Source organism: Hyperolius riggenbachi, chromosome 5 (genome assembly GCF_040937935.1).
Source record: "Hyperolius riggenbachi isolate aHypRig1 chromosome 5, aHypRig1.pri, whole genome shotgun sequence".
Lineage (NCBI taxonomy): Eukaryota > Metazoa > Chordata > Amphibia > Anura > Hyperoliidae > Hyperolius > Hyperolius riggenbachi.
The window spans coordinates 133662171-133675143 of record NC_090650.1 but is presented as its reverse complement, the minus strand read 5'-3'; the positions used below and the strand labels follow the sequence as shown (position 1 = coordinate 133675143).

At 42.7% G+C, this 12973-nt stretch overlaps 1 protein-coding gene across 1 annotated transcript in view; it reads right to left on the bottom strand.

Moving 5' to 3' along the window:
- The window catches only part of PIK3R4 (phosphoinositide-3-kinase regulatory subunit 4), a 69044-nt gene that overhangs the window by 46251 nt on the left and 9820 nt on the right, over positions 1–12973 (bottom strand). Inside the window, exons 2-3 of the mRNA XM_068236273.1 lie at positions 10290–11050; positions 7631–7764 (exon numbers count right to left, since the gene is read on the bottom strand). Coding sequence (XP_068092374.1) covers positions 7631–7764; positions 10290–11050 — 895 coding nt within the window. The remainder of the gene's footprint in view (positions 1–7630; positions 7765–10289; positions 11051–12973) is intronic.

Here is a 12973-nt window from a genome sequence, read left to right as displayed (position 1 = left end):
CATGAGCATTAGGCCAAATTTGCTTAGCCAGTTATTTCAGGTGTTCACTTGGTGTTTAATTCACACATTCAATTCTCTGTGTAGTAGTCATATATGACCATGCCTAAATCTCTCCAGGAGTTTATTAAAATTATTTATCCATTCCAATTTGTAATTGGATGTAAACTTTCAAAATTAGCTGAAACTGCTCTGCTTTACAAGCCTTAAATCTGTACACCCTTTGGGCAGTAAGGACAGTCTGGACAGACAAGAACCCTCCTGTCTTGCTTCAAGAGTTATTAACTACACAAAACAGGAGCTTGACAAGTTTCAACCCCTGGACATATCCACTGATTGATAGCAGAACTAGCCATAACCAGATCCCAACGCCTGAACTGAATCCTGTGGTACAACTGTTTTACATGAGCATGTTAGTAAGCTAAAAAAACAAAAACAAAAAAAAAAAAAACATACCTACTGTGTGTGACAGCAACATAGGGGAAAAGTAATGTATGGCTCATTTTAATCTGTGATAAATGCACTTCTTATTTGTATATGTTTACATACATTTTAAATTTTAAGATTTTCACGATAGTGGTCCTTTACGGCATAGTTCGCCAACCCTATCCTCAAGGCCCACCAACAGTACACGTTTTGCAGAAAACCACAAACATACACAGGTGAAGTAATTAGTGTCTGATTAACTACCTTTGTGGACTTCCACAAAACATGCGCTGTTGGTGGGACTTGAGGACAGGTCAACTGTAGCGATCTTTCATCTGTCCCCTTCCGTGCAGAAATCATTAAAAAAATCCTCCAGCAAGCAGCCTCACTCACCTTACCTTGTTCCTGCGACTATCCTGAAGCCCGAGCCTCCGATCCCCGCTCTGCATTTAGCCGCGTAATGCCGGTTGCCCGGGTCCCGGCTTGATGACGTCATCAAGCCGGGACCCGGGTAACCGGCAGTACGTGGCTGACTGCAGAGCGGGGATCGGAAGCTCGGGCTTCAGGATAGTCGCAGGAACGAGGTAAGGTGAGAGAGGCTGCTTGCTGGTGCATTTTCTTTAATGAGTTGTGAAAGGAAGGGGTTGCCTGATTGGAGGGGGGGGGGGGGGGGACATCTGGCTTTCGATTCTTGGGGGGGGGGGGGGGGGGGGGAAGAGGATATATAAAGAAGGGTGTTAAAGTGACTGGGGACATCTGGGTAACCGAGGGGAGACTTTAATAATATGGCACATCTGGGCACCTGGGGGGCCATAACTTAATACTGGGGACACATTTGGCTATAATGGGGGGGGCAGTGCTAATCCTGGGGATACATCTGGCTATAATGGGGTAATGCTGATCCCGGGGACACATCTGGCTATAAAGAGGGGCGCTATTCCTGGGGGTGCATCTGTAAATCTATTCTTGGGGTGGCAAACACTGGGGACACATCTGGCTATACTGGGGGGGTAATACTGGGGACACATCTGGATATCTTTACTGGGGGGACATACCGTTTTTATGTCAGTAGCACTTTTTATTTTTAAACAGGAATTGGTCAAAATTGAGAAATAATCAATAAGGACCAACCCAAAAAGACTATAATGCCTAAAACAATTGTGTCATTCCCACATCTCAACAGTCGACATTTTACTACAATTGCATGTGGCCATCGCATGGCCCATCCTGCTCAGGGACATATGGTAACAATTACAAAATGTTCTGTGTGTTTCTAAAAACATTATATATCTAAAATACCCATGAGGGTTGGGCTGCTAGAGTCATACTTCACAAATGACACTTGAGATTTATGGAGCATCTTGAGATTTATAAATGCACCTTATGACCTGATGGTATAAGGGTAAATAGAGTAAATATGGTTCTGCTCTGTGAAGGACAGGATTTTCCTGATATGTTGTGTGACACTATACTACTCAATATCAATTCTGCCTTGAAGGTTGAATCCCAGATTGAAGGCTTCTACACATGCTAGATTAAACTTGGCAGAGGTGGCTTAAAATGACCGCAATTGCAGAGATTATAGCTGGTGCACAGCGGCACCCAATCCCCCTCAGTGCATCATCCTACCCGCTCCATGACGCTTCCTCATGTGCTGCTCTGTCAGCCCTCCTCCGCGCTGCACAGCAACAGAATGTGTCTGCACAGCCTTAGCGTCACACTGTCCAGATCCATGTGTACGAGGAATCCATCCATAAGGCTCCAGGTCCTGCAACTGTCCACAAACGGCTAATCTATGACCCTGACCGCTGCATGTATGTCTTTGGAAGGGGGAGGGGGAGAGGAATAACACAGTTGGTTTTAGATCTCATATCAGTGTGCTTACATGTCCTAGCCAGTGAAGAAATCGGTGTCAGAGTAGCCTTCACCTCTCTGAAGTGCCCAGTAATACATACACAGATGTATTACATTAGGACTCAGGGCTCTTTCACATATGAGGCAGTTTTCCACGTATTAACACAAAGTGAAAACTTTGTGTTAACCAAGGTAAAATGAAAGTCTATAGATATTTCACATCCGACACTGCGTTTTGGTGCGTTGCTGTTTGACGCACCCAGGAGCTTTTAATCGTTCAGAGCCGGCGTTTTCCCGTCGGGTAAATGAATAGCTACCGCCGCTAATTGCGTCCCACCGCAACATCCCGACGACACGCCGCAGGCCATAGTAGGCATTGTAGATGTGAAAGAAGCCTCAAAGGTTTTGAACAGTTGCAAGGACAATCCCCAGCAGCAGTTCATCTAGGAATGATCAACAAGAGAAGAAGAAGAAAGAAAGGGGGGGGGGGGGGGAAAAGGAAAGTAGGAGGGAGAGACAGAAGGAAGGAGTCCTATCACCACCACCATTTTTCAGAGACTGGTTGACACAAACGTTTTGCTGGCATTAAACGAGGCATTTTAAAAGACATTTTTTAGGGATCTACCGCCCTCCCATGCATGTGAATGGGAGAATTTAGTACAAGCTTTTGCAGGCTTTCATAAAAGCCTGGCAGTTGATCCCAGTCTTAACTCAAAAGCAACATGCAGCTTCTAGAAGTCTTTTGAAAGCCAGCAAAAGCCACTGAAAGCCCATAAAAGCCTAGCCTATCCCTATACTGAAGTAGAAGCTTCAGCAGAAGCCAGTGTGAACCAGCCCTAAAAGGAGCAGAAGTGCAAATGCTTTCAGATACTTTCTAAAGACAACATTTTGTTCAGTACTTACAAGCTTGAATACTACAACAAAGCAAATCCTCAATATACCGCACTAGATTGAATAAATGATAAATAAAGTACACCAGTGAAAGAAACACACAATAGTATACAATAGTGCAAGAAAAGCAAAGGATTCAAAACCATGCATGAAGAGCGCTACCGATTCACCAAATAGATTGGCTTTTTCACATTGGATCCTCAGATTGGATTGGTACACTATTGGTGTGTATTTCTTTCACCGGTGTACTTTGTCACTGTGGGAATCTCTATCTTTATTGTTTTGTGGTATATCAAAGACAAATAACATTTATATTGCGCTTTTCTCCTGGTGGACTCGAAGCGCCAGAGCTGCATCCACGAGGACGCGCTCTATAGGCAGTAGCAGTGTTAGGGAGACTTGCCTAAGGTCTCCTACTGAATAGGTACTGAACAGGCAGAGCCGAGATTCAAACCCCGGTCTCCTGTGTCAGAGGCAAAGCCCTAAACCATTACACCATCCAGCCATCACTTAGGTTTAAGACATCTTTGGCTGCTCGGCAATCTGTTTTTTTGCAGTATTCAATGCATTTGTACTAGCACTTTAATATGATTGTATACACGTGCATTTCTCATTATGCTTATTTCACATATCGTGTAATCATTGTATGCATTATGCACTAGCACTTTATTTGTCCTCCACGATTACGCCATTTAATGTAGCTCGATATTTACTTATTATATTATCATTGATGCCCCGGCCATGTTGATTCTGGTGTATTTAGATGTTTTTAAGTCTTGAGTAGTTCAATAAATGATTTAGAATTTACCATGTATGTAGGCAGAGACGCTACACGAGCATACACTACTGCGCTGTTACTCCTGTTTACATTTTTGCCTGATGAAGCGGGCTTGAGACCCGAGAAACGCGTTGCATTTATTTTTGGAGTACTTACTAAATTGATTAAAATTGTAGTAACATACACAGCGGTTGTGGTTTTTTGTTTAGGAGACGAGTCCACCCTCGCCACCAACATTTTAATTGGTTTTAATTGGTGACTAATTTTATTCTGTTGGCGCCTCTGTTCCGTTCTTACCATGTATTCGGTCTGGTGCAGTAAATTGAGGCTTTGCTTTGTTGTAGTATTCATGTACGAGTTGTGTTCACAAATATTCAACCCCCAATGCTGTAAAGGGTTTTAGGGAATTTAGTGTACATTTGTAATTGTGTTCAGAATGAAATCTTACAAGGACTTTTTAAAGAACCAAATGCAACTAAAATGACATCAATTAATACATACATAAATACAGTATTAAATGTTTTTTTTGTAATTTCTTCATTGCCACAATTATTCAACCCCTTAAAGACTACCGCTCTTATGTTGGGTACACACTGAGATTTTATGGTCGATTTACTGTTAGATTAACTATTTCCAACATGTCTGATTTGCTTTTCAATCGATTTCCGTTAACTTTACTAGGAAATCGATCGGAAAATGCTCGGAAATCGATCAGAAAGCAATTCTGACATGTTGGAAATAATCGATCTGACAGTAAATCGACCATAATATCTCATAGTGTGTACCCAGCATTAAGAACAGAGGTTCATTCAAGTGTTTTAGATCAGGTATTGAAAACACCTGTGGATGTTAACGAGCAGCAATCAAGCATAATTAGCATCAATTAGGCAGATTTAACCACTTCTGTGCCAGGTTTTTTTTTGCTGATCGGTGCTGCATGGGCTCTCTAGCCCGCAGCACCGACCAGATAGCAGCCAGGCCGATCAGACTTTCCCCCCCTTTTTTCCCCACTAGGGGATGTCCTGCTGGGGGAGGGGGTCTGATCACCGCCGGCTGCTTGCGCTTGCGGGGGGGCTCTTCAAAGCCCCCCTCCGCAGCGCTTCCTGGCCTCCTTCCCCTTCCCTCCCTCTCCCTCCCCCTGTGAGCGGCGCAGGACGGATTTCCATCCTGCGCCTGATGGGATAGGCTTTAGCCTATCAGATGCCGGCGATCCCCGGCCAGAGGCCGGGGATCGCCGATCTCCTCTACGGCGCTGCTGCGCAGCAGCGCCGTATATATGTAAACACCGGGGAAGATCTTCCCCGTGCGTTTACATTTACCCTGCGAGCCGCGATCGGCGGCTCGCAGGGTGTTCACGGAGACACCCTCTGTGAACTGACATGGAAAGGCCGCTCATACCAGCGGCCGTTTCCATGGAATCCACTTCAGGATTCAGGGGCGTACTTAAGCGTACGCAGAATCCTGAAGTGGTTTAACTGATACTGATACTCAGCTCCTTCTAGACATTTACTGGTGTGTTTACATGGTGAAGAGAATGGTCCAGGAAGACAATAGAAGAGGTGATTTATCTTCACAGGAATAGCAATGGCTATAAGAAGATTGCAAAGATGTTAAAGAGCAACTGTTAGCTCCAAAATGCCCCCTCAAAAAAACACATACATAAGTAGATAAATACATGCTCTACTTACATAACAGATGTATCTGGGTGTCAAATTTTTCATTTCAGTTATAATCATATTTATATATTAGAAGGTTCCTGTTGCTGGCAGGGGCCATCTTGTGTCCGGCTAGATCTTCTTCCCCCCCAGCATCCCCCTCCTCCCCGCACTGACTCTGAGCACAGCGGGGAGGAATAAATGCAGCAGCCACACACAGACTCACCTAATAATGGATCCAAGCGCTGTCGTTCCCATCTATTCTCTGCACTAGTGCAGAGTGTAGGATACTGCAGCGCCTGGAACCATTATTCCGGGAGTCTGTGTGTGTGCACCACCTTTATCCTTCCCCCAAAGCTCAGTGCGGGGAAAAAGGAGAATGCGGTGACGGCGGGTGGCAGAACGGTGGGGGGGCGCGGACATGCCACTGGAGGAGGGGGGCAGAGGACAGTGACAGGAGATAGCCTCTGGCCCCCCTCCATGCGCTCTAACAGCAGCGGCGACCAGGCAGACAAGGGGAGACCAGGCGGCCAATCGCACTGCAGAGAGATGAGTGACAGAGGCATCAGCCAATCAGGCTGATTCAGCATGCCTGTCACTCTCTCTGCGGCCTTGCGTTCACTTTTAGAGACTGGGACATGAGGAGAGAAATATACTAAAGTAAGAATGATTTTGAATGTTTACATTGCCTGGTTAGCATCCTTTCTACTGCTCTGTTAGCCTGCAGTAGAGAATGTATTGGGTATTTTCTGCCTAACGGTTACTCTTTAAACATACCAAGAGACACAACCCAAGAAGCATCATTCGCAAATTCAAGGCAAAGGGCACTGTTAAAACGCTACCTGGTCCTGGCAGAAAGAAGATGCTGACTTTGACTGCTGTGCGCTACCTGAAGCACAAAGTGGAGATAAGTCCCCATGTGACTGCTGAGGAACTGAAAAAAGATTTGTCAGATGCGGGTACTGAAGTTTCAGCTCAGACAATAAGGCACACACTGCGTAATGAAGGCCTCCATGCCAGAACTCCCAGGTGCACCCCCTTGCGGTCTCCAAAGAATAAGAAGAGTTGACTGCAGTATGCCAAAAGTCATGTGGACAAACCACAAAAGTTTTGGGATAGTGTTCTGTGGACTGATGAAACAAATTTACAACTGTTTGGGCCCATGGATCAACGCTATGTTTGGAGGAGGAAGAACAAGGCCTATGAAGAAAAGGACACCTTGTCTACTGTGAAGCATGGCGGGGGGGGGGGGGGGGGCAATCATGCCTTGGGGCTGTTTTGCAGGTGCAGGGAAGCTTCAGCGTGTGCAAGGTACCATGAATTCTCTTCAGTAGATATTGGATGAAAATGTGATGCAGTCCGTCACAAACCTGAGGCTTGGGAGACGTTGGACCTTTCAACAGGATAATGATCCCAAGCATACCTCCAAGTCCACTACAGCATGGTTACAGATTAAAGGCTGGAACATTTTGGAGTGGCCATCGCAGTCACCAGACTCAAATCCGATTGAGAACCTCTGGTGGGACTTAAAGAAAGCAGTTGCAGCGCGCAAGCCTAAGAATGTGACTGAACTGGAGGCTTTTGCCCATAAAGAATGAGCTAAGATACCCGTAGATCGCTGCAAGACACTTGTGTCAAGCTATGCTTGACGTTTAAAAGCTGTTATAACTGGAAAAGGATGTTGTACTAAGTGCTAATAATGAATGTCACTTGGGGGTTGAATAAAACTGATAATTATGTGAGCACAGAAAAGACATTTGTGGTTATTTCATTATAAATGTTATGTTATAGTTGTCTGACTTACAAGTGCCTCTTTGAATTAATTGTAAACAAGATGACTGAAATGATCAAAATCAATGTCAAACTGGCAAAAACACTCAATTTCAGTGGGGGTTGAATAATTTTGAATACAACTATGTTTAAATGCCGTTCTGCACATTCTGGTAGTTGCAATTTTGGCGTTGAGGTTGTTTAATGTAGCGCAAATGGATGGTGCTTGCGCACCCTTTGTTGTAGTGTCAGTACTTACCAGCTGCCTGATATGACCATCTTCAATTTTGCCAAGTGCTTGATCTGGTGAAAACTGCCCTTTTTTGTAAGCTAAAAGTTGTGACAAATCAAACAAGGGCACTCCTTCTGTGAAGAGTTCTGCTATAACACAGCCTAGTTAAAACAAAAACAAAAAACAACAAAGAAAAAAAAAAAGTATCACCAGTGTTCACTATGGAGATAGGCAGTCTCCTATTACACAAACAAATTTGCGTTAGAAAGCCTTCAGCAATTTCTTTTGCCAACACTTTACGCACTAACGGAAAACAACCAAAAACAGGAAATGGCAGGAAATATTGCTTGGTCCCGCACACAACACAGCCCGAGTTTGTGCAGATGACCGATTCATGTCAACTTGGGAACAAAAAAATTAGTAGAAAATCGACTGGAACTGCTTAAAAGGACAAGTGAAGTGAGAAGAATATGAAGGCTGACATTTAAATTTTAAACAATACCAGTTGCCTGGCAGGACTGCTGATCTATTTGGTTGCAGTAGTGTTTGAATAACACCAGAAACAAGCATGCAGCTAACCTTTTCAGATCTGACAATAATGTCCGAAACACCTGATCTGCTGCATGCTTGTTCAGGGTCTATGACTAAAAGTATTAGAGGCAGAGGATCAGCAGGGCTGCCAGGCAACTGGTATTGCTTAAAAGGAAATAAATATGGCAGCCTCCACAGCCCTCTCGTTACAGTTGTATTTTAAAAGGTTAGCTATAGAGTCTACTTGTGTTTACCAGGCATAAGAAATTATAATAGAACAAGAGAGACCATTATCCCTCCATCTTGTCATCTGAATTTTTTTGGTTCAGCTTCAAAGCTGATGTTATTAAAAATACTTATGAATGGGCAATTGACTGCAACAAACCTGGTTTACATAGGCTGTAGGGCTGTATTGCGATAACTAGTCTACGCTCAGCAAAATATCTATCTGAGCTCAAATCTGACATTTTGGGGTGATAATATCTGTATCATATCTCACCAGAGAACTTTTTGGTTTCAGAGCTGAACCTGGGCAAAAGATTAAAAAAAAATAATTGACAGTGGTATATCCTGTTTAAAGGGCTTTCCAGATGTACTGTCACAATCTAAAGCTGGGCATACATATAATGCTGGGTACACACAATACGTTTTCCCGCTAGATTTTCCATCCGATAGCCTTTTCCACTTAATTCTCTTATCTTTTTCCATTCACTTCTATGAGAAATCGACCCAAAAAACGATCGGAAGGAATATCGGACATGTCGGAAATTATCTATCGAACCCATCTATCGAGCGGAAAAATGTATGGTGTGTCCCCAGCATAACAGATATGGTAAACTATTAATAGATATTTACCTCATAATGGTATTGAGCTTTAAAGTGGCCATACACACATCGATTACCACCCAATGTGGCAAACCGATCAATTCCTCTCTAATTTGAATCTGATCAGACAGGGATCGAATCTATCCATACACTGCACAAAGATTCTCAAAGGATTTCACTATGAAATCTATGGGAAATCAATCTAACCACAGCATTGCACTGTTCAATACAGTACAGCGCTATGGGATTGAATCTGCTAGGGGAAGAAAAAAAAAATCGAAGTGTGAATGCCTGCTTTACATCAATCTCTGAGATCAATCTCAGAAATCTGACCCAATATCTCCCTCCTCGATATGATCATCGGCTTTTTTACTGCTCCACAGAGTACAACGCTAAGCAGCCTTGCTCTTGTGCTGCTCCAATTCATCTCCTTCCCACACTTCTAACATAACAATAAAGCATTGATTGAAAAGTGTTTTCTGCAAAACTAATTTTACAACAGCAATAAAAATTGTAATCCTGCCATGTCTTTAATCCTGTAGTTTTTACTGTGGTGTAGGCTGGGTTTACACTCTTCAGGGTTCCCAACATAGCAGCTCAAAGCAGATGCAGTGTATGATTTGCTAAAGTGCGTAGGTTTGGAGGGGCACATCTCTCCGTATAAGTTGGGTGCATATCCTTGGATGCAAAATCCTGTGCAAACAGGTCCAAAGATTGATCAGCACACCAGGCTTCTCAAGCAAACAGTATTTATCCTTCAAAACATGAGTCAAACACCATATGTTGACAATTGTTTTGGAACCTAGCAGGGTCCCCTTTTTCAGAACAGTGCAGACAGACATACAACATGCATGTCTGCACTGTTCTAAAGAAGAAGACCCTGTGCGGCTTGAAACAATTGACAACATATTGTCTTTGACACATGCTTTGAAGTATAAATACTATGTTTGTTCTTGAAAAGCCTGGTGTGCTGACAGATCTTTGGACTTTTCAGTGTATGACCTGCTGTGTGTGAGTCCACATTCTTTGGCGCACATTGTAACAGAGAGGTCATTAATAGCATTGCTACGTGTGATATTTCCTTGCCCAGTCTGGTGTCTGGAGAAGTCATGCACCATGACGATCTTTGTGTTTTGTCTCTACAATGGACACGTGAACAGATCCTACAGTTGGCATAAGATCCGTCGACATGATTGTTGGGCCATTCCAGAAACCAGCCCAATTTGGAAGTGAATTTAAATCTGCCCCAACTGCAGATAATCTATTCTATTCCTTCTCCAGGTTTTTGACAGCGTACAATAACTATCCATTCCTTATTCCAACTATGTACCTGCAGAAAAGATATCCATTGCCCGCTTCAGGTCCCCTCTAGTCCTCTGGTTGTTGTTAGTCAGATCCACCAGAGGTGTAGATGGGTCCTCTGTGGAAAAGGTACTGCCATCCACAAACCTCTCTGGAGCTATATAACAAGTTCTTCTACGTGAAGTATCAAAGAAGTAATTAAAGTCTGCAGGGTTATCTTCTGGAAGATATGTTGGCTTGAAACTTGCAAAGTCAGTGAGAAGGACCCAGTTCCAGCTGGACACCATGACGTTTTCTGTCTTGATATCTCCATGACAGACACCAGACTTGTGTGCCTGATCCACAGCAGTCAAGATCTGAAATGCAATCCAACGCTTCTCAATATTGTTGAGAAATGGCCGCGTGCTTATACGGTCATACAGGTTATCCCTGACATATTGTCTGAAGAGCAGAGCAGCTTTCTCATTGAGGGTAAACTTTTGAAATGGAAGACAGTTTTGGGAGGAACAAAGACGAATTTTTAACTCCTCAAGCTCCTGCTTATAGTTAGTAAGTGGAAGAGATGGATCTTGAATGGCAAAAACTTTGACCACAACTAAACCTTCTCGATGTTTTGCCCTTGCAACCTTAAAGAACCGAGTGCTTCCAAGGCTTTTATCATACTCAAAGTCATGGATGTCAGAAAAGTAACTGTCCACAGACAAGATCTGAGAAGGGGCAATTCCTGCTAACTGGTTCCCCATGATGCTTTCACTTTTCCATCTGTATCCAGGCGATATTACAGGAAGTCTAAAATAAACAAGGAAAGAAAATCGAAAAGGTCACTTTGTAAAGTTTAATATGGGAGCACATGTTAAAACGTTTATGTCACACACTTCATGCATCACACAGTGAAAGCCACTTAATGCACTCAATATCATACAGTTTATTGTCTAATTTACACTTTACTTCACGTTAAAGGACAACTGAAGTGAGTAGAATATGGAGTCTGCCATATTTATTTCATTTTAAACAATACCAGTTACCTGGCAACCCTGCTGATCTATTTGGCTGCAGTAGTGTCTGAAGCACACCAGAAACAAGCATGCAGCTAATCTTGTCAGATCTGACAATAATGCCAGAAACCCCTCATCTGCTGCATGCTTGTTCAGGGACTATGATTAAAAGTATTAGAGGCAAAGGATCAGCAGGGCTGCCAGGCAACTAGTATTGCTTAAAAGGAAATAAATATGGCAGCCTCCTTTATCCCTTGCACTTCAGTTGTCCTTTAACCACTTGCCGACCGCCCACTACCGATGGGCGGCGACAAAGTGGCACCCCTAGGACCGCCTAACACCGATCGGCTGCGGCTCCTGGGGGACTGAATTGCCGGGGATCGCGCGCATCCGCTGACATTAGGCTCCGCCCACCCGCGACGTCAACCCGCCGGCCGTTTAGAAGCGCCGGCGGTTGTTAACCCTGCGATCGCCGCTCGCAAAGTGCCCTGAACCCCTTAGTGGTGCAAAAAAGTGTCACATGTGGTATCGCTGTACTCCGGAGAAGTAGTATAATGTGTTTTGGCGTGTATTTTTACACATACCCATGCTGGGTGGGAGAAATATATCTGTAAATGGACAATTGTGTGAAAAAAAAACCAAAACAAAAATTAGCACACATTCCAGATTTTTGCCTAAAACAACTGTGGAAAATATAACACGTGAAAGCTTTAGCCCAGTGGACTATTTGCCTCTTAAAATTTCCTGTAGGTTACAAGAGCAGGGCTCTCTCACACTTTCGTGTTTTGGAATTTGCTATACATTTTGATCACCATGTTACATTCTGTCTACCAATTCTTTATTCTGTACCAATGTTGATATTTTGTGTATGCCATTGTCTGTATTATTATATACCCCATGATTGTTTCTTACTCTGCAAAGTGCCACAGAATATGTTGGCAATTTATAAAATAATATTAGTAGCAACTCCTCCACTTTCAAGTCTTTGATGTTAATGCTACATGGTAGATTCTGAATGTTAGCAGCAATTTTTCAATTTTCTCTTTAATGTTGACTACTTGATTACTAAAATGGAGAGTGTAATAAACAGGAAAGGAAGATCATGATCTACCAGCTACAGAACAACTGATGGCAGCTAAACACTGTCCATCTGAAAGAATAGATTTTAAGTATAATTTTGGTTAAGTTGAACTAATAAAAAAATGATCTAATTTTACAGCATTTGACTGAAAATCCGATTGGATTTCAAGTTGTTTTTTGTTTTGTTTTTTAATCAATCCGGAATGCTGGAAATGTTTCTTAAATTTTTCTATAGGATTGTATGGTGTGTCTTAGATTGTCAATTCATTAATATACACTCCCTAGCACTTTTCTCGGAGCTTCCAATCATTTTTTATCATAATTGGGGAAAAATTAAACATAGGTGTGTGGTACATTGGTCATATTTTAGAACTGTTACAGTCAGAAAAATTGATTGCAATTCTTAAATTGAACAGATATTTAAAACAAATGTATGGTAATGGCAACCTTTAGCCAAACTTTACTGTATTTGGTGGTAGAATTTCTCTTCTAAGTAAATGCTAAAATGAGTGTATTATTGATGGTGTATGACCAGTGCAAAGTTATGTACACACTTTTAGGGTTTCCTTGCCCTTAAAGTGTCCCCAAGGCAAACATATTGCAAAAAAAAATAAATAAATAAATAAATAAAAAAAAA